A 22,001-nucleotide genomic window follows, 5' to 3' on the forward strand; every position below is an offset into this window, starting at 1 on the left:
CATCTAGTCGTTCTTCTCTCAGTATCTCAGGAATTAAAGAGTGACTCGAGTAAGATTAGGGCCAATCAAAGACAGTAGTGGAAAGTTGTGTGTGGAATCTGAGGACAGAAGGGAAGTGCGTAATGAATACTTTTTGTCTGTATTCACATTGGAAAAGGGCAATGTTAGTGAGAATACAGCCATCCAGGCTACAAGATTAGATGGGATTGAGGTTGACAAAGAGGGGTTTTTAGCAATTTTGGAAGACCTGAGAGTAGATAAGACGTCTGGGCAGGATGGGATTTATCCTTGGATTCTCTGGGAAGCCAGGGAGGAGATTGCCGAGACTTTGGCGTTGATCTTTATGTCATCATTGTCAACAGGAATAGTGCCAGAAGACTGGAGGATAGCAAATGTCAGTGTAGAGAAGGGGAGTCAAGACAATCCTGGTAATTGCAGGCCAGGGAGCCTTACTTCGGTTATGGTAAAGTATTGGAAAAGGTCAGAAGAGATTGGATTTAGAATCATCTGGAAAGGAATAAGTTCATTCGGGATAGTCAACATGGCTTTGTGAAGGGTAGGTTGTGCCTCACTAACCTTATTGAGTTCTTCGAGAAGGTGACAAAACAGGTGGATGAAGGTAAAGCGGTTGATGTGGTGTATGTGGACTTCAGTAAGGCTTTTGATAAGGTTCCACACGGTAGGCTATTGCACAAAATACGGAGTTTTGGGATTTAGTGGTTTGGATCAGAAATTGGCTGGCTGAAAGAAGATAGAGAGTAGTGGTTGATGGGAAATGTTCATCCTGAAGCTGTTACCAGTGGGATACCACAAGGATCTGTTTTGGGGCCACTGCTGTTTGCCATTTTTATAAGTGATCTGGATGTGGGTGGAGAAGGATGGGTGAGTAAATTTGTGGATGACACTGAGGTAGGCAGAGTTGTGGATAGTGCCTAAGGATGTTGTGGGTAACAGATGCAGGGCTGGGCTGAGAAGTGGCAAGTGGAGTTTAATGCGGAAAAGTGTGACGTAGTTCACTTTGGAAGAAAGAACAGTACTGGGCTAATGGTAAAATTCTTGGCAATGTAGATGAACAGAGAGATCTCAGTGTCCAGGTGCATAAATCCCTGAACGTTGCCGTCCAGGTTGATCGGGTTGTTAAGAAGGCATATGGTGTGTTGGCATTTATTGGTAGGGAGATTGAGGTTTGGAGCCACGAGGTCATGCTTCAGCTGTACAAGACACTGCTAAGGCCACACCTGAAGTATTGTGTATAGTTCTGGTCACCGCATTATAGGAAGGATGTGGAAGCTTTGGAAAAGGTTCAGAGGAGATTTACTAGGATGTTACCTGGTATGGAAGGAAGGTCTTATGATGAAAGGTTGAGGGAACTGATGCTGTTTTTGTTGGAGAGAAGAAGGTTGAGAGGCGACTTAATTGAGATGTATAAGATAATCAGAGGGTTAGGTAGGGTGGACAGTGAGAGCCTTTTTCCTCGGATGATGAAGGCTAACACGAGGGGATATAGCTTTAAATTGACGGGCAACAGATGTAGGACAGATAGCGGGGTAGTTTCTTCACTCAGAGAGTTTTAGGGGCATGGAATGGCTTGGCTACAACAGTAGGAGACTCGCCGATGTTAAGGGCATTTAAATGGGCATTGGACATACATATGGATAATAATGGCACAGTGTAGTTAGATCAGATTAATTTCACAGGTCGGTGCAACATCGAGGGCTGAACGGCCTGTACTGCGCTGTAACATTCTATGTTCTGTGTTCTAACATGTTACCTCAACAAAAGCAGAAATTGTTGGGAAAACTCAGCAGGTCCGGGCACCATCTGCAGAGAGAAAACAGAATGAACATCTCAAGTCCAGTTTCCCTTCTTCAGAACCGATTGTAGCCAGGAAACAGTTAGTATATATAGAGGGAGAGGGGAGAAGTAAATGATAGGTGGAGATGGAGCCCAGAGACAGAGACAGAGAGAGAGAGAAAGAGTGAACAGCAGTTCGGCAGACAAACGAATGGGTACAGGTTAACCTGCGGGAATCAATGGCTGCTAATACTGCTCTTCAGTCAACATTGAGTTGGATCATTTTCGGGCCTGAATGCTTTCTTCCATATTGCACAGACCAAGCCTTACCAACAGTTGTGATGCTGCCACAAACAACCCATTGTTGGCCTGTCATAGTCCCCATCAGGGGCAAATAATGCCCCCAGCCTGACCTTTACCCAATCCTTTGTCTGCCCACTTGTTGTTCTCTTCCCTCGGCTCCTTCTCCACTTCTCTCTCTCTCTCACACACAAACTCTCCCTTTCCCTCAGTTCTGAAGCAGGGTCACTAGATCCGAATCGTTAACTCTGCTTTCTCTCCACAGATGCTCCTAGATCTGCTGAGGGTTCCCAACAGTTGCTATTTTTGTTTCTGATTTCCAGCATCTGCAATCCTTTGGTTTATTCTGTTTATCCTGGTTTGTGTGGACAGGGTTTCAAGTTGCTGACACGTTTGCTGAAGGTAGGATCTTGGGCAGCAGATCTTTCATGTCTTGTCAGCCCCACCTGACTTTCAAATCTTCACCTGGGTAGAAGTCATATTGTTAAAAGTTCATCAACTGCTCCAGAAAATGCTTGTGTTTCTGTAAGTCACATCAGGGGTATGTTTAGAGAGCCTGTTGGATGAAAGATTCTCACTGGACTTCCCAAAGTGTTGCAGCATAACTGTATCTACTTGGGGAGGAATGTGTGGTCATTATGTTAAGGTTGACTTGAGACTCCCTGTGAAACACCCCATTGCAATGTTCAGGCAGACTTCAATGGGACTACTTCTGGTCCATAATGGTGCCCAGAGTGGATACTGATGTCTGAAGCTCTGCTAATGCTATCCACTTTGTAGACATACTCAGTTCCTCCATTCAGTTCCTTCTCAAGCTCGGTCTGACTGCGGGCACTCAACGTTTTGGGCCCTGACAACAGATCACAGAAAACAAGCTTTGTTTTGTTTCACCCATCACTGACTCCCGAAAACTCACAACTGGGCACCTCAAAGACATGGAGCTTCTCTTTCAAAATCACTTGCACTTTAGATCACATCTTTCATGCCACAGGGGATGGCTGAAACAAATAGCTGGGACACAGTCCAAAGGTGTGTACATTAAGCTGAATTGGTCGTGCTAAATTGCCCATTGTGTTCAGGGATGGGTAGGCTAGGTGCATTCGTCCAGAGAAATGTAGAGTAATAGGATAGAGGAATGGGTCTGGGTGGGTTACTCTTCGGAGGGTTGGGGTGGACTTACTTGGCCGAAGAGCCTGTTTCCACACTGGAGGGAATCTATGATTCTATGATTTGCAAAGGAAATGAGATAAGTATGTGAGAATGAGAAGGAGGATAAAGATCAAGTGGCAGGACAGAGCTAAGGAATGGATGCTGCCTGAACTGCTGTGCTCTTCCAGCACCACTAATCCAGAATCTGGTTTCCAGCATCTGCAGTCATTGTTTTTACCTGAGCTAAGGAATGGTTGAGCAAGCAAGTACAACACCTTCACAGATGAGATGGACTGAATGGCAAGCAATTTCCATGTCCCACAGACATTTGCAACTTGTGCAATAATTTCAAACTGTTGTCACTTTTCCATTCAGTTTGAGGTAATGTCGAAAGGAGAGATGTGAAGGATATTGAATTGAAAGGATCTGACTGGTAACAAGTAGAAGTTGCACATTACTGTGTGCTGCCAGATGGAGGCAGATCTTAACCTAGCTTGAAAAGTCCCAGTTAAAACCCAGCAATGTCCAGAGCACACATCTTGATCAGTAGATGTTGCTCCCAGCAACATCAACCTAACCGTCAAAGGAATGACAGAGACCATTCAGCCCAGCAGGTCAGTGTTAGTGTTCCAGCTGGAGGAGAAGCGAGTATGCTGAACTAGGACTCCTGAGTCCCTTTGTGTTGGAGATTTCCAAAGCTTTTCTCATTTAGGAAAGAATCAAAGCCTTTGTTCTTCCTGTAAGAGTGTGTAACCTCATACTTTTCCACATTGTTTGACATCTGCCACTTCTTTTCCCACACCCCTGACCTGTCCAGATCCTTCTGTAACCTCCCTGCTTCCTCACCATAACCTGTCCCTCCACCTGTCCTGGATGTTTCAGTTCCTTTCTCCCTCACCTGTTTATTCAGCTTTCATTTCAACACACAAAAGCAAAAGACCACACATTCTGGGAGGTGGGAGTGAAAACACCAAGTGCTGGAAAAATTCAGCTGCTCAGGCAGTTTGTTTGGAGAGAGAAACCTGATGAAGCTGAGCAAAGTCAGAACTGTAATAAGTTCAATGTAATTAAGAGAGGAACGAGAGAAAGCAACCAATGGGGAGGTTGGAGGGCAGGAGAGAGAACGCGACAAAGGTTAATTGTCATGCAAATTGTTCTCAATCCACCAACAGTCTTCGTGTCAACCAGTCCCTGTGATAGTGAGTTCCACATTCTCCCCACTGTCTGGGTATGACAGTGCACAAGTTTCTCTTTGACTGTGTCGGAGAGTGTGCTCCACCTGCACTCATTGTGTCTCAGAGGTGCTACAAGTTTGGTTTTGGGACGTGTGTGAACTGGGAGCGAGGGGAGGGTGCTTTCTATAACTCCCGCCTCCTGCGAGAGGCAGGCAGCTGACAGTACTCAGCACAGTGAAACCACAATCCCTGAGCTCAGACTCTCTGACATCTCTGAACTGATCACAGTCTGGTACAGAACAATGAACTTTACAAAATGGAAGAGGCCATAAAACAGGGAGTCCTTCACGTGCAACTGCAGCAGAAATTTGGCAAGGTAAAAGACACCTTTGAAAATGCTTTCTTGTATTTTTTTTGGGGGGGGCGGGCTGGTATTTGGGGTGTTGGGTGAAGTGGGGAGAGCGGGGGAGTCTGCTTTTATTTGGCACTTGGAGAGAGCTGCCCTGAGTTATTAAACCCAGCTTCCTCGTTTAGCACCTGCAAGCTGCAACTCTCCCGGTCTAAACCTCTGTGGCTTCGGTTCATTGAAATGAGGCATATCAATTTGATTCAAGGACAGCAGTGCACGGCTCCTGACTTAAAAAAACAGGGAACTTGTCCTGCACAAGAATCTGTCGAGTCCCAACCTGTGATACAGTCACAAAAGGACTTCATCAATATTACACCAGAGGGAAAAACCGGTGCTCATTTACAAAGAGCAAGCTTCCAAAAATTACAACTTATTTGCTTACTCTTACTAATGCGGATTTTAACATCCATCATGCAAGGCAGACAAGGCCTCAGTTTCATTTCTAATCTCAAAGAAACCACTTCACCAGTGACCGTCCAACACTGCTGCACTCCCTCAGTCTTGCAGTGAGTGTTATGCCTGGTTCTGGTCTGAAGTCTCTGAAGAGGCATTTGTACCCTCAAGATGCTTTTCAAAACTGCTACGTTCATGGCTACTACTTTCTCATCTTGATGTCAAAATATCTTGGCCTTGATGTGAAGAGCAGTGTGTAAGTGTATGTGAGACTGAAGTTTCCTGAGGATCTGTAACATGCCACACAAAGATCGTTGTACTCAATCTGTCTCTCTTGCCTGGTGAATGGAATGCTGTGGTGTCTTCTGCTGATTTTTGCGTTGGGATTCACAAAAAACCAAGGACTTTAAAGTTAGTGCAGAACACCCACTCTGTCCAAATCTCCTGAATGGACAGGATGGTATGAAAAACACAGCACAGTGAAGACGGATTTGTGTCATGGCTAATGTTGCAAATGTCAATGGAACTCATATCTGGTGAAACAAAATGATGGGATTTGCCACCTCCCAGCCTGAAAAGCAAGGTTCCAACTTTTCCACAGGTTGTGAAGCAGTAAGTTCAAAATCAGGCTTTTCCCCATTGCTTCACCCAAGGTGTCAAAGCTTCTCTCCAACCGCATCTGTCCTCAGCATTATTTTTCGGCTTTAATACACACACACACACTCAAATACACTCACACACATTCACAGATGCACACACACGTGCACACACTCTTTCTGTGGATGTACCTTTTAGAGAAGGTGCAAAACTTGACCTAATCTTGGGAAATAAGGCAGGGCAGGTGACTGAGGTGTCAGTGGGGGAGCACTTTGGGGCCAGTGACCATAATTCCATTAGATTTAAAATTATGATGGAAAAGGATAGACCAGACTTAAAAGTTGAAGTTCTAAATTGGAGAAAGGCCAATTTTGACGGTATTAGGCAAGAGCCTGTTTCCACACTTTAATAATCTAATCTAATCTAAAAACGTTCGAAAGCTGATTGGGGGCAGATGTTCACAGGTGAAGGGGTGGCTGGAAAATGGGAAGCCTTCAGAAATGAGACAACAAGAATCCAGAGAAAGTATATTCCTGTCAGGGTGAAAGGAAAGGCTGGTAGGTATAGGGAATGCTGGATGACTAAAAAAATTGAGGGTTTGGTTAAGAAAAAGAAGGAAGCATATGTCAGGTACAGACAAGATAGATCGTGTGAATCCTTAGAAGACTATAAAGGCAGTAGGAGTATACTTAAGAGGGAAATCAGGAGGGCAAAAAGGGGACATGAGATAGCTTTGGCAAATAGAATTAAGGAGAATCCAAAGAGTTTTTACAAATACATTAAGGACAAAAGGGTAACTAGGGAGAGAATAGAGCCCCTCAAAGATCAGCAAGGCGGCCTTTGTGTGGAGCCACAGAAAATGGGGGAGATACTAAATGAATATTTTGCATCAGTATTTACTGTGGAAAAGGATATGGAAGGTATAGACTGTAGGGAAATAGATGGTGACATCTTGCAAAATGTCCATATTACAGAGGAGGAAGTGCTGGATGTCTTCAAATGGTTAAAAGTGGATAAATCCCCAGGACCTGATCAGGTGTACCCGAGAACTCTGTGGGAAGCTAGAGAAGTGATTGCTGGGCCTCTTGCTGAGATATTTGTATCATCGATAGTCACGGGTGAGGTGCTGGAAGACTGGAGGTTGGCAAACGTGGTGCCACTGTTAAAGAAGGGCAGTAAAGACAAGCCAGGGAACTACAGACCGGTGAGCCTGACCTCAGTGGTGAGCAAGTTGTTGGAGGGAATCCTGAGGGACAGGATGTACATGTATTTGGAAAGGCAAGCATGTCTCACAAACTTGATTGAGTTTTTTGAGGAAGTAACAAAGAGGATTGATGAGGGCAGAGTGGTAGATGTGATCTATATGGACTTCAGTAAGACGTTTGACAAGGTTCTCCATGGGACACTGGTTAGCAAGGTTAGATCTCATGGAATAAAGGGAGAACTAGCCATTTGGAGACAGAACTGGCTCAAAGGTAGAAGACAGAGGGTGATGGTGGAGGGTTGTTTTTCGGACTGGAGGCCTGTGACCAGTGGAGTGCCACAAGGATCAGTGCTGGGTCCTCTACTTTATGTCATTTACATAAATGATTTGGATGTAAACATAGGAGGTATAGTTAGTAAGTTTGCAGATGACACCAAAATTGGAGGTGTAGTGGACAGCGAAGAGGATTACCTCAGATTACAACAGGATCTGGACCAGATGGGCCAATGGGCTGAGAAGTGGCAGATAGAGTTTAATTCAAATAAATGTGAGGTGCTGCATTTTGGAAAGGCAAATCTTAGCAGGACTTATACACTTAATGGTAAGGTCCTGGGGAGTGTTGCTGAACAAAGAGACCTTGGAGTGCAGGTTCATAGCTCCTTGAAAGTGGAGTCACAGGTAGATAGGATAGTGAAGGCGGCGTTTGGTATGCTTTCCTTTATTGGTCAGAGTATTGAGTATAGGAGTTGGGAGGTCAGGTTGCGGCTGTACAGGACATTGGTTCGGCCACTGTTGGAATATTGCCTGCAATTCTGGTCTCCTTCCTATCGGAAAGATGTTGTGAAACTTGAAAGGGTTCAGAAAATATTTACAAGGATGTTGCCAGGGTTGGAGGATTTGAGCTATTTGGAGGGGCTGAACAGGCTGGGGCTGTTTTCCCTGGAGCGTCGGAGGCTGAGGGGTGACCTTATAGAGGTTTACAAAATCATGAGGGGCATGGATAGGTCTTTTCCCTGGGGTGGGGGAGTCCAGAACTAGGGGGCATAGGTTTAGGGTGAGAGGGGAAAGATATAAAAGAGACCAACTTTTTCATACAGAGGGTGGTATGTGTATGGAACGAGCTGCCAGAGGAAGTGGTGGAGGCTGGTACAATTTCAACATTTAAGAGGCATTTGGATGGGTATATGAATAGGAAGGGTTTGGAGGACATGGGCTGTGTGGTGGCAGGTGGGACTAGATTGGGTTGGGACGGATTGGACCGAAGGGTCTGTTTCCATGCTGTACATCTCTATCACACACACACACACAATCAATCAAATATCTCATACAAGTGGGTTTCTGTTTATAAATGCCAATTGAAATCTGATAAATTCCAAGTGCGTAATTCTCTTGCTCCAAAAAAGATACCAGATCTAGATATCATCAGAGGGTGAAAAGCTCTTGAAAAGGATTGCATTCTTCCCTCTGGGTCAGACAGCTGTTGGTTAAACACTCCTCTCGACTTTATGTGCACAATGTGGCTGACAGTCCACTGCAGTACAGAGGGAGTGCGACACTGCCTTCTCTGAAACATGAAAGGGAGGGCTGAACTGCCTGATCAAACCCTTCACATTCAGGTTACTATTAACTGGGGCGTGTGGAAAGTTGCTGTGCACAAATTGGTCACTCCATTTCTTGCATTACAGCCAAGATTACACTTCAGAAGTATTTCCTTGATTGGAAGGCATTTTGAGATGTCAGAGTTATGACCTGATTTTCTTTCAAACAATTACTGCCAGGAACAGAGGATCTGTATTTTATGAAAGAAAAACTAAAGATTTGCATATGCTGGAGACCAGAAACAAAAACAGAAATTTCTGGAAAGACTCAGCAGGTCTGGCAGCATCTGAAGAACTGTGCTGATGTAGGGACCTGAAAACATTAACTCTGATTTCTTTCCACAGACGCTGCCAGACCTGCTGAGTTTTTCCATCAATTTCTGTTTTGTATGGTAGTTTATTGCTGTTACAACAGCTCCAGAGGATTTTGTGAAATAATCAATGCATTTTTTGAGTAATTCAGTGTGTGAGCTATTTGAAGTGACAGGTGCAACATGAGCAGGTTTATTATGATCCCAGCAAACGTATTATCTGATGACTGATTTTTCATCAAAGTAAACAAGATTTGAAAATGTATTTTTCATCATTGTGTGAAGAGGTTCAAATTGGCAAGAGGCACAGAACTGAATAGAATTAAATTTGGTTTTCAAATGATGGAGCTGTGCTTCTGGATGAATATTCCACAACTTTGCATCCTTGATAAGCAGAACAAAGGCTTGCATTGACATGGCAATGCAGTCACATCACTCAAATGTCTCTCCAAGTATTTGCCAGGAAGGAAAGTTGGCAGGAGAAAGGAATCGAAGGATCTGTTGCATGGGTGAGGTGAAGTGAGATGGGAGGAGGTTTGTGTGGAGTGTAAATTCCAGCGTGGACGTGTGGTGTATTTCTGCCCCATAGACTCTATGTAAGGTATAACTCAGTATTCCTTGAACAGATGCATTGCCACAGTAAACAGACACCAAGCAGGTGCAATGGATACACATTGCAACAGAAAATATCCGCTTCGTTAACATGCAGAATACATTTACTAAGCGCGTTCAGCGGAATCAGACTTGCCAAGGCACTTATAAATACATAAGATACAACCATTAGGCCCTTCGGCCCATCGAATGTGCTCCACCATTCCTTCATGGCGGATATGCTCCTCATCCCCATTTTCCCACCTTCTCTCCACGTCCCTTCAGCCCATTACCAATTAAAAAATCTGTCTAACTCCTCCTTAAATTTACTCCCTGTCCCAGCATCCACTGCGCTTTGGGATAGCAAATTACATAGATTCACAATCCTTTCGGAGAAGCAGTTTCTCAACTCAGTTTTAATTTGCTACTCCTTTTGCGAAGACTATGACCTCTCATCCGAGAATGTCCCACAAGAAGCAGCACCCGCTCCACATCTATTTTATCCACATCTTTTATCATCTTTAATCCCTCAATCTCCCCTCATTCTCCTTCATTCCAGAGAGTATAGGCCTAAACTGTTTGATCTCTCTTCAGACACCAAACCCCTCATGACTGGGATCAATCCCATGAACCTCCTCTGAGCTGCCTCCATTACCACTCCACCTTTCCTCAAATAACGGGACCAAAACTGTGCACAATACTCCAGGTGCGGTCTCACCAATACCGTGTATAGTCGCAATAATACTTCCTTACCATTATCTTCTATCTCCTAAGCTATAAAAGCGAACTTTCCATTCACTTTCTTTATTATCTGCTCTACCTGCATGTTAGTTTTCTGTGATTATTGAATGAGTACACCTAGATCCCTCTAAACTGGAACATCCCAAAGTCTCTCCCCATTAAGACAATAGGTCACATTCCCATTTTTTTCAACCAAAATGCATGACCTCTCACTTATCCACGTTAAAACTCCATCTGCCACATTTTGGTCCACACTCCTAACCTATTCAAATCCATTTGTAAGGATTTTATTTTCTCATTGCAATTTAGCATCCTGCCTATTTTTGTGTCATCCGCAAATTTGGCTCTTGAGTCTTCTATCCCTGTATCCAAGTCGTTCATGTCAATTGTAAATAGCTGGGGTCCATTACAATCAGATCCTGACCAAAGGAATGAAATATTCTGACAGGTGATCAAAATGTTGTTGAACAAGCTGTGTTGTTTTTGGAAGGACCATGTTAATGGAAAACAGGGAGATGGAGAGGAATTCCAGAGGCCAGGACAAGGAAGGTGAAGGTGAATCCACCAACGATAGAGGGATTGAATTCAGGGATATTCAAGGAGCCAGTATAGGAGGGATACAGAGATCATTGAGACTTGTAGAGCTGGAGGAGGTAGGGAGGGGAGATTTGATAATATGGATGAGAATTTTGCATGAGTGTTTGGTGTTGGAAAAGCACAGCAGGTCAGGCAGCATCCACGGAGCAGGAGAATCAATATTTCAGGCATTAGCTCTTCATCAGGAATGCCTGAAAAGTCAATTCTCCTGCTCCTTGGATGCTGCCTGACCTGCTGTCTTTTTCAGCACCACACTATCGGCTCTGACTCTCCAACATCGGCAGTCCTCACTTTCTCCTCCCTGAGAAGTTTGCACTACAATCACAAGTCCAGTGGGAATAGAAAAGGTGGTCAGCTCAACACGATATGTGTAATCATGACATTAAAATCTGGTTCCAACGTCTGTTGTGCAAAACGGAAGTGGGAATGAATTGGTTTTGAAAGTACCTCTCCCGCTGACTCGGAGTAACAAATGAAATACGTCAGACACACCTTCTTTGTTCCTGTTAGTATGTTCATGAAACAAAAAACAAGATATGACCTTCAGCAGCTTGCACCTCTCAGGGGAACTGGCCTTCGTGTCACTCCTGGTTCAGTCGCTGAGTTCCATCAGTGACTTCCTGTGCTCACACCCTATTCCAGAGCCTTAAGCATAGAGCCAGGCCCACACTCTGGGAGTGCCCATTGACAGGGAGGTGTCCTTTGGCTTTCAGACAGCTGATTTGGTGGATGTGAGATTGAACCCCATTGAAAGCTGAGCTCCGCTGGAGTCCCAGCCATGGAAACCAGCAGCTGATCTGTCATTTCCTGGTTGTTTGTGGAACTTTGGAAATTGGCTGGCCAATGAGTGTTTCTGTAAGATCGGAACAGCACTTGGAAATATTGGCAGTGACAGTACATTTGACATGTGTTTTAATTCGAAAGCTGGTAAATTAAGAACATGATCAAATGTTTGAGAACTTTCTTTTGGGAAGACACGGAGGTCAAAGTTAAGAGTTACAGCCAGGAGCTGTCAGGTGGCAATTGATGTGGAAAAGGTTCTATATTTTACAGGGAGGCTTAAGTCCCCTTGAACAGGGAAGCTTAGAAATATAGTTCCGCATGCAACTCATTCATATATATTTTGTAGCTGGGATCAAAGCACTGGTCTCTCTGGTAGCCCGAGTCATTGCCTGTTGCTTAGAAAAAGGCTCTGTGTTTCCTGACCACCAACCAGTTCTCTGTCTGTGTCAGTACACTTGGCCTATTATTTTCTTCTCCTGAGCCTGGGCTTGCTCATGGTGAACTGCAGAGATGGCCCTGCCCATTGACTGATGCACACAACTACCCTCGCCAACTGCAGTCTCACATCTCAGGTAGCCTGACTCTGTAAACCATTTACAAACCAAATGATCAGAACAGGAAACAAATACAAATTGATTTCTTCAAACCTCACTCAAATAACAGACTGCAGAATGTAACACGCTAATTGTCTCGCAGTGGGCTGCCCTTATAGCTTACAGCTTCAGGCCTCAATCCAGAAGCCTAGGCCCAAGTGAACACACTGGGTGCAGATCTCAGGGAAGGTGCCAATCTGAGAGTTGCCATCTTTCCGAGCTCCAAGAAAGCTCCATGGTCAGTATCAGTGGAACCACTGTTTGTCCTGGGAAGCCAATTTCTGCATAGCATGTTCACACAAACCTTACAGAATGAAAGGAAACAGGAGTGGATTCAGCCATCACCCCACAGCCAGCTCTTTCAAAGAGATTTCAAATTAATCCCAAACCCCGGCTCTTTCAGAAGACTTTTTTTTCACCCATCTTTCCAGTTCCCTTTATGAACATTAAATATTGAATCTGCTTCCATTATCATTGTAGACTTCACGTTTCAGGTCATGACAGGTTGAAAACAGTCTCCTCGTATTGCCCCTGGTTCTTCTGACAAACTCCTTTAACCTGTGTATGTCATCTGTGAACCAACCCTTTTGCTTGTGGAAGCACATTGCCCTGAACGATTCTCTCTGAAACATTCATGATTTTGCTCCTAAACGTGAAGTTAACCTTTTCTGCTCAAAGGGAATGCTCTGAACTTCTCCAGTCTCTCCAAATGACTAAAGGCCCTCATCCTGGGAACTTACTCTCTGTTTTGTCTATTTATTTGTGGGACATGCATGTCACTGGCTAGACCAGCATTTGACGCCCATCCCTAGTTGCCCCTTGAGAAGGTGAGGGTAAGCTGTCATCTTGAACCGCTGTAGTCCATGTGCCATAGGTAGACGCACAATGCCCTGTGCGTACTAACCACTGAGCCACTGTGCTGTGTTGTAGATAGTTGACACATAACCCAGTCTCTGTCCTGCTGTTTTCTTAGCTGGTCCAGTTCAGTTTCTCATCAAAGCTAAGATATTGAGAGGACGGATCTTTGAGACATAAAGATAATGCCATGGGGCAATGGTTAGGTTCTCTATTGTTGGAGAGAATCACTGCCTGTCTCTGTGTGGCACCAGTTTGACTTGCCACATGTCAGCCCGAGCCTGGATATTATCCAGGTCTTCCTGTGTTTGGACATAACTGCATCAGAACCTGCAGAGGTGTGAATGCTGCTGAGCTCAGTACAATCATCAGTGAACATCCCCACTTGGGATCTGATGGAGGGAAGGTGATTGATGAAGCAGCTGAAGATGGTTGGGTCTCAGACACAATCCTAAGGAACTCCTGCAGAGATGTCCTGGAGCTGAGATGACTGACCTCCAAAAACCACAACCATCTTCCTATGTAGCAAGGATGACTCCAGCCAGTGGAGGTTTGCCCTGATGCCCATGGATTCCAGTTTGGCTGCAGCTCGGTAGCTCTGTGTTTTTGTCCCTGTCAGTTCCTGTTTGAGGAGTGAGGGCTGAGGGGGCCTTCTCACAGCTCGGCATTGGCTCTCCTCACGGAAGTGTGGACGGGTCTCTGTGGTTACAGCTTCCCTCAGCGGAGATCCTTCGAAGATATAACCCATGAGAATTCCCTCAGCCTCTCCTTCCTGGAGACCATCTGGGCAATACCATGGAGCAGCTTGCCTTAGACTCGTAGAATCCTCACAGTGTGGAAGCAGGCCATTTGGTGCACTGAGCCCTCCACAGAGCATTGCACTCAGACCTGATCCCTTACTTTATCCCTGTTACCCAGCATTTCCCATGGCTCACCCACTGAGTCTACACACCCTTGGCCAGTACGGGCAATTTAGCATGGCCAATTCACCTAACTTGCACAGCTTTGGACTGTGGGAGGAAACCAGAGCACCCGGAGTAAACCCACGCAGACATGGGGAGAATGTACAAACTCCACACAGACAGTCACCCGAGGCTGGAATTGAACCTGGGTGTGTCGTGCTGTGAGGCAGCAGTGCTAACCACTGAGCCACCGTGTCAACCCAGAACATCACTTTTAATATGGGATTCAGTGGTAGTCAGTCTGCAAGTTGTACCCAGTTCCAGTCAGTCTACATCTTGAACACTGGACCCAGTTCCAATTGCTGAGACAAAGGGGAGATATGTCCATGCAGGAGACTGCCCTGACAGACTGCCCAGCGTGACTCCAAGGTGTCTGACTTACAAGGAACGATTGGAGAAACTCAGCTTTGAAAGGAGCTAGCTGATTTGTGATCCTCCACAGCACCTATAACACGTTCAGTCCGTCTGAAATAAACTCTGAGCTGAGGCCAAAGTGACACGAGATCAAAACAGTAGAGCTGGTCGTTCGGACTACTCTCAAGTCAGTGATCATCATGGAGTTCACGCGGTGGTATCAATAAGCCCAGCTTCTGAAATCATTCTGAATCTGAGGGTAAAAATGTGGTGTTTTTGGAAGATTTCACATTGCCTTTTCTAATTTCTCATCTTGTGCAAACATTTGGAATTCTCTGAATAGAAGATTTTATCAGGTCCCAAGCAATAGCTGTCATGGGTACAGTCCTGAAAGCATTATTGAGATTGATTACACTACTGTGGGAACTTTACTCCTAACCAGGGTTAGTCCGTTGCCTTGTTAATGGTGAGATCCTATCACTGGTTAAAGAAGTCCCTCTCTTCACTTGCTCATGCCAGCTTCCTAATGAGCCGAGCTATTGGGAAATGTACTGTCAGTAAAGTGGATGGAATTCAAGCTGATTAATTGTTCGGGGAAATTAGACTGTCCCATTTATCAACTAATGCCTGTTAAGAAAAAAATCCAGGATTGGAGGGAGAGAGACAACACTGAGAATTGGTGAGAACTGTACAGGGGGGGCTCTGGTTAATAAGCACTCACTCGGACCAGCACACCAATGATAGCTTTGCAATGCAGAATCTTTACTGCAGCAGCAGAATTCCAGTGGCATTGATTGAATATGGACAGGAATTGTGTTGCTTTGCTGCTAACCCAATGCTAAAAATCATGCTCAGACATTCCCTTTTGCAATCAAGTGACTGTCAGCAGCTTGCAAATTATTCAGCTCAGGAAATCACTTGTCTGCTTCAGGCTTCATAACAGTTCAGTTTCTTCAGGGGCATGACAGAGTAAATGCTGAGAGAATTTTCCCCTTGAGAGGGTCGAAGCCCCGGACTGTAAACTCTCAGAATAAAGGGGCACCAATTTCAGACTGAGATGAGGAGGGATTTCTTCTCTCAGTGGGTTGTGAGTCTTTGGTACTCCTTGTCACTGAGAGCTGTGGGGGAAAGGAACCTTAAGTACATTTAAGGGTGAGATAGATCAATTCTTGACCAGTTGGAGATTCATGGATTCCAGGGAAAGGGCAGGAAAGTAGATGTGAGGAGTGTTCGATCAGCCATGATCCTACTGAGTGGCAGAGCAGGCTGGGGGAGAAGCAAAGGGCCTCCTCCTGTTCTGATCTTTCATGGTCTAATGGTCAAAAAACCCAGGATTGCTTCCCCTCTCTGTTCATTATTCGGAGAGATCATTAAAACAAAGTTTGACTGTATTGGTGAAGTGTGCTGGCAAACACATCTCCTGTTCAGAAAGATAACTATCAGGTGCTGAATCAAACATCTATTATCCAGTCACAGCCTGATGTTGTTTTCTGCTTCACCAGCTCAGTTCGGGTTAATTTCTGTTCCTTGCATTGGTGGGATGGAAGGAGTTGATAAACCTGCAAAAATTGGACTTTGGTGTCAGCAGTTCATGCAAAATCACTGCCTTCATTTCTCAGTACCTTCTTTTAATTCCATACAGCACAGCGTTGGACATCAGGATGTGATATTCCAAATGTGAGGGACAGGCAGAGAGGGACAGGCAGAGAGGGAGGGAGGGAGGGAGAATGATGGAGAGGGAGGGACAGTGAAGGACAGGAACTGTAAGGGATAGGGAATTTGATTTGTGGGAATTTGGTCAAATTGCTAGTTATGCAGGTAGAGGCAGCCCTGGATAAATATAGAGATGGACAGAGAGAGAGAAAGAGAGAACCTGACAGACAGACCAGGATAATTGATAGCCAAATGAGACATTGTGCAGAAATACCAAATTCCATGATGTGAATTTGATGGACCCCAATTAGATCACCTGAGAGCATTCTGGCTAAATTTGCAGAGAACACAAAGATAGGTCGAGGGACAAGAGGCGGGGAGGCTGCAGAAGGATGTGGATAGGTTAGGAGAGTGGGCAAAGAAGTGGCAGATGGAATATAATGTGGGAAAGTGTGAGGTCATACACTTTGGTTGGAAGGATAGAGGCATGGACTATTTTCTAAATGGGGAAATAATTCAGAAGTCTGAACTGCAAATAGACTTGGGAGTTCCAGTCTAGGATTCTGTCAAGGGCAAACTTGCAGGTTGAGTCAGTAGTTATGAAGGCAAATGTAATGATGGCATTTAGTTTGAGAGGACATGAATATAAAAGCAGGGATTACTTCTGAGACTCTATCAGGCTCTGGTCAGACCACATCTAGAAAATCACACACAGTTTTAGGCCCCATATCTCAGGAAGGATGTACTGGCCCTGGAGTGTATTCAGGGGAGGTTCATGAGACTGGTCCCAGGAATGAAAAATTTAACGTGTGAGGAATGTTTGAAGACTCGATGGAGTTTAGAAGGATGAGAGGGGATCTGATTGAAATTTACAGAATCCTGAATGGCATGGACAGAGTAGATGTAGGGAAGATGTTTCCATTAGTAGGAGAGACTAGGCCCCGAGGGCACAGCCTTAGACTAAAGGGAAGAAATTTAGAATGTAACATTTTAGAAATTCCTACTTTGGAAATAAAACCACTCTGGCTCAAGGCTGGGATACAGACAGACTCTAACGCCATGCCTTTAATGTATTGCCTGAGCTGAGATGTCATTTTTATAAAACCTTAAGTTATCTTGAGAATGTGACTGGAAAGAAGCTCTGGGATTTACATCTTAATGAACCGAAACCTGCAACCCATTCTAAAAAATGAAAGACTGAACAGAAATCTAGGTTTGTTCAATTTATCATTTCCGTTGCATGACAATGAGGTCATTTGCTATAAATTCTGTGTCTTATGATCCTGCTCCACTACCACCTGATGAAGGAGCATCGCTCCGAAAGCTAGTGCTTCCAACTAAACCTATTGGACTATAACCTGGTGTGTGATTTTTAATTTTTAAAATGGAGATAAGGAGAAACTTCTTCAGCAAGAGAGTGGTGAATCTATGGAATTCACTGCCACGGAAGGCTGTGGAGGCTGGGTCATTGAGTATATTTGAGACGGAGATAGATAGGTTCTTGAGTATCGAGGTGATCACGGGTTATGGGGACAAAGCAGGACAAATGGGATGAGACATTTATCAGCCATGCTTGAATAGCCGAGAGGACTCGATGGGCTGAATGGCCAACTTCTGTCCCAACATCTTACGGTCTTATAAAGGATCTCCTTCGACACTGTAATGATCTTCACAACAAAACAGATATATTTTGAAGCAATGTGTTTCCATCCTTTTTGTGTATCGCCACGTGAGGTAACTGACGTGAAACAAGCTTTCTGGTGAGTTTCAATCAAAAGAGACATCAAACACTGATGAACAATCCAGCCTGCAATGTAAACACTCCCTCAAACACACGGACACACATACACAGACAAGTAAAGGTAAATTCTGGAGATGAAGCAAGTACTTAACAAAATAACAAAAAGGAAATTGTGTGTTTGAATTAGTCCTTGGAGATACAAGCCTGATGGGTTGTTTTAGTTCTTTTGCTTGTAGAAGTGTCGAATCTTTATCGGTGAAAACAATTTTGCTTCTCTCTGTCACGCGGGCTGGGTTGACGAGGAGTATCAGCAAGGGTACCTTCCCTCTTATTGAACAACAATAGCCCTTGTGCCCTGTCACTTTGTACTCTTTAAACTGAAAGTAAGCCTCCCTCGTCTCTGTACCCATCAAACATTCATGCCACTTTCAGGATTGACTATCACCTAACAGCCTCTTAGAACAAAAGTTGATGTTAACTGAAGTCAGTTTTGATTCTGCAACCACGTGGATTAACACCTCTACAATCTACGCCTATGATTTGCGATTACAATCAATGGGGCACAATGGCGGGCTGGGAGGGGAATGAATGATTACCACTCACACCTGCTTGAGATAAACTGGTTTGTCCCCAACCCACTTTGTTAACTTTTAAATTCACCAAGAATGAGTCTGGAATTACTGGTGAATTTAAATTTTGATAAACACTTTGACAGCAGGAGCTGTAAATTCTCCAAGTGGCCTGGCGTTTGGAATTTTGTCCCCCCCAAGGGGTAGCCTTGCAATGACGCACCTTCATTTACATTTCAACTACTTTGCAGAGACCTGGATTTATTGTTTTTCTCATAGACATCATAAAAGGTCACCTGACCTTTAGCTGCCATCTTGGCAGTAGCATATGGTTCACTTTGAAAAGCCAGAGTTAATTCCAAAGTCTCCACATTGTACAAAGCCTGTCACTTCACAGATAGCAATTTGGCACGTCATCACTGGGCATGCCAAGTAATTTTATGATTTTCAGGAATTAGCTTGGTGTGAATGAACATGTCTCTCTCTTCCTTGGCAGAAATGGAAAAAGGTTTGGGTTTTGCTGTTTGGCGAGAGTACATGTTCTGTTGCCCGCCTGGAATATTACGAGTTCAAGGAGGCCATGAGCATGACAGAACGGCAAGGAACCAGGAAAATGGAGAACAAAAAGATCATCAAGCTCAGCGACTGCATTCGCATTGTTGAGGCCCCGACCGAGAGCTGCCCGAGTGAATGCCGCTCATTTTGTTTGGAAACTGTTGACAAACAGTTTGTCTTTGCCGTTGAGTCGTCAGAGTATGAGGACTGGAGCCAGAGTCTGTGTGAACTCGCTTTTCCGGTAAGATTTGCAGATGCTCAGACCTGCAAAGTTTGAAAAACAAGAAGCGCTTGTGAGATGGCTTGGTCGCAGCTTGTCTGGGTTCTGTAGCTTGGTTTTGATGTGTTTCTGCTAGCCTGTCCCATCAAATCAAATGCCAGGTCACTGAAGTTGGCTGTCAACTGAAGTGGTCATTCAGAAAGCAATTCTAACAGCTTAAAAAGTTCACACTGCAGTTCAGGGACTTGCATTCTAACTAGTTACTGCATTAAAAATACAGTGGTGAGTATGCACCACATGGAAGGTGCCAGAACATATAGCTTGATTGACAACACATCGGGACATTTGAGCATAGCAAAGGTTCCGTGTAATTGAAGTTGTTATTAATGGGATTATTGGATGGATCTTTTTTGGTTTTCCATTCAAGTGAGGATATAATATGGCGTGGGCCAAGGATATCTCTGGTAAGATAAGAACCTCCTGGTGCCCTGTGAGTGTCCCTACCTCTGAGGCAGGAGGCCTGGTTCCCATTGCTCCAGCTGGTACTTCACAATAGATCCAAAAAGGTTGATGAGAAAGTAGCTATTAATGGCAGTATAACCCTGAGTGTGTGATTGGAACAAACGTCTGAGTTGCTGCTTATTATTACCCTCATTGTTAGCCTGCTGAGTGCCATGATACAACATGCTCAAGCCAGTGAGCTAAATTGCTATCAGGTTTAGACAGTTTCCACATGTGTGCTAAGTTGGCTCTGGAACCTGATAGCAGTGGACTGTCAACGGTAGCCCTTCAGCTCCCTGAAAGTTGTTTCTTTCAACTGCCAACTTCTGCTCTTCCAAGTTAAAACTGCTTTCTGCTTCACACCTCAACTCATTCACATTCTGTATTCAGCACATAACACATTCCAACTGCTCCAAGCCTTGGTACACAAAAAACCTTTCGCTGGTCTGATTTACTTGGCTAAAAGTTTGGCCCGTAAAATTGCAGTCAGCAGCAAGAGTCAAGAACCTATCCCTCACAAACTTGCCAATTCTCATTCTGCTAAACACTATAGTCAGTTCAATCATACCGCTCCATCTCCAAAGACACACCTCAATAGCCTGCCAGGTTCCTTGGTCAGTGACGGAGGTTTTTATAGAGCACTGTTACGGTGAGAAGCAGAGAGGTTTAGAGAGGGGATTCCTGAGTTTAGGATCCAGGCAGTTACAGGCTTAGACACCAATGACAGAGCAATGAAAACTGGGGCACGCACCCGCCCGACAGGCCAGAATTGGAGACTGCAGAGATCTGCGAGGGTTATGGGGTGAAAGGAGGTCACAGAAACAAGCACAGGACAGGCTTTGGAAACAAGCAAGAGGATATTCAGGTCGAGGTATTCTTGCTTGTTGGATTCTCTCACAGGAGGCAGTCAATAGCACAATGAGGTGACAGTATTCTGTTTCTGCCACCTTTCAGTCAAAAGTGTCAAAAAAAATGACTCTTTCTAGGTAAGAAAGATGCAGTGTTTGAAATTCTTTCCAATGTCTGTTTTTCTGAGGTACCCCAGTCCTCTGCTGAATTTTCCACTGTTGAATCTGTGGCTGAAAATAACCAGTTGTGCTGTAGATTCAGTTGATGTGTGAACTTTTACAGTAACAAGAGCACAGGTCTGACAAGATGGCAGAAACATGCAAACCTTTGCACATTCCCTTGCAAAAGATATGCAAAGATAGTTCATAGAAGTTTTCACATGGAGCATTTGTCTGTGCCATGTAAATGTCAAACCTCCATATTGTCACACTTTGTTGAAGCAACTGTTTACACAATAAACAACAAGAGCGAAGAAAGCCAGTCAGTTCATATTGGGCTCTTCTGATCTGGTGCTCAAGCTGGACAGAGAGTTATAACTGGCTTCTGACCTCAGCTCTTCACAAGCTTATCATGATCTAGTTTTGCTGATTTTGATTGGCTTTGAATTGCGAATGTGTGTCCTTAAAGGGACAGGCTAGCAGCTGCAGCTGTCACAATTTCTAGTTAGCAGTGTCATGGGATGTCAGGGAATTACACCTGCAAACAGTACAGCACTTGAATTCCAACTAAGAGGAGAAATGTTACCACAAGGAAACAAGAAAAGAACCAAGGGAGGAAGTGAGGACTGCAGATGCTGGAGATCAGAGTCGAGAGTGTGGTGCTGGAAAAGCGCAGCAGGTCAGGCAGCATCTGAGGAGCAGGAGAATCGACATTTTGGGCAAAAGCCCTTCATCAGGAAGAAAAGAACCAAGTCAAGTTATAAAGCAGTGAGATCAGGCTGTTGTAATCAGGCTGACACACCTATTGAGCAGTGGTTTTCAGATTGTGCCAACTCAGCAGTTCACCGCATAAAAGGAACCTGTTTTCCTGAGCCAGAGGACAGGCTGAAAGAGACAGAGGGCCAGGTGAGCTGGGGACAGAGCAGAACAGAACAGAGAGTCAAACAGTGAACAGGAAAGATGTGATTCAGTGCTTTCCTCAGTGCAAGTGTTTCATCAATATTCATTCTTTTCCCAGATGAATTGGAGTGACTGGCCTACAATGAACAAAAACAATGGGAAGCAGGCCTCAAAGAAGGGGAAAAGCAATCTGATGACAATGGAGGAGAACACACTGTACGGCACCCGAGCAGCAGGTAAATCCCACAATGCAGCTGTCAAAGCCGAAAGAGGCATGGCCCTTTTGTCAGAATACTGCTGGCGGGTGGAAAAGGCTGACAGTGGGATTTCTGCCCTTCAATAGGAGGAGCTTCCTGTGCAGACAGAGGAAACAGGGGCAGTGGGAGGTCATTCAGCCCTTTGAGCCTGCTCCTCTGCTCACTGAGATCCTGCCTGATCATCCAAGCGAA

At 44.7% G+C, this 22,001-nt stretch overlaps 1 protein-coding gene across 2 annotated transcripts in view; it reads left to right on the plus strand.

Moving 5' to 3' along the window:
- Positions 1-4,461: 4,461 nt before the first annotated feature.
- LOC122543014 (docking protein 2-like) overlaps positions 4,462-22,001 on the plus strand; it is a 48,919-nt gene continuing 31,379 nt past the window's right edge. Inside the window, exons 1-3 of one of the 2 annotated variants that reach the window (XM_043681184.2) lie at positions 4,463-4,794; positions 18,866-19,165; positions 21,671-21,788. In XM_043681184.2, coding sequence (XP_043537119.2) covers positions 4,735-4,794; positions 18,866-19,165; positions 21,671-21,788 — 478 coding nt within the window. In that variant the 5' untranslated portion in view covers positions 4,463-4,734. Of the gene's footprint in view, positions 4,795-18,865; positions 19,166-21,670; positions 21,789-22,001 lie in introns of both variants that reach the window. The other variant, XM_043681185.2, reaches the window with a different exon arrangement.

Source organism: Chiloscyllium plagiosum, unplaced genomic scaffold (assembly GCF_037043375.1).
Source record: "Chiloscyllium plagiosum isolate Xiang-an unplaced genomic scaffold, Cpla_swu_hap1 HiC_scaffold_48, whole genome shotgun sequence".
NCBI lineage: Eukaryota > Metazoa > Chordata > Chondrichthyes > Orectolobiformes > Hemiscylliidae > Chiloscyllium > Chiloscyllium plagiosum.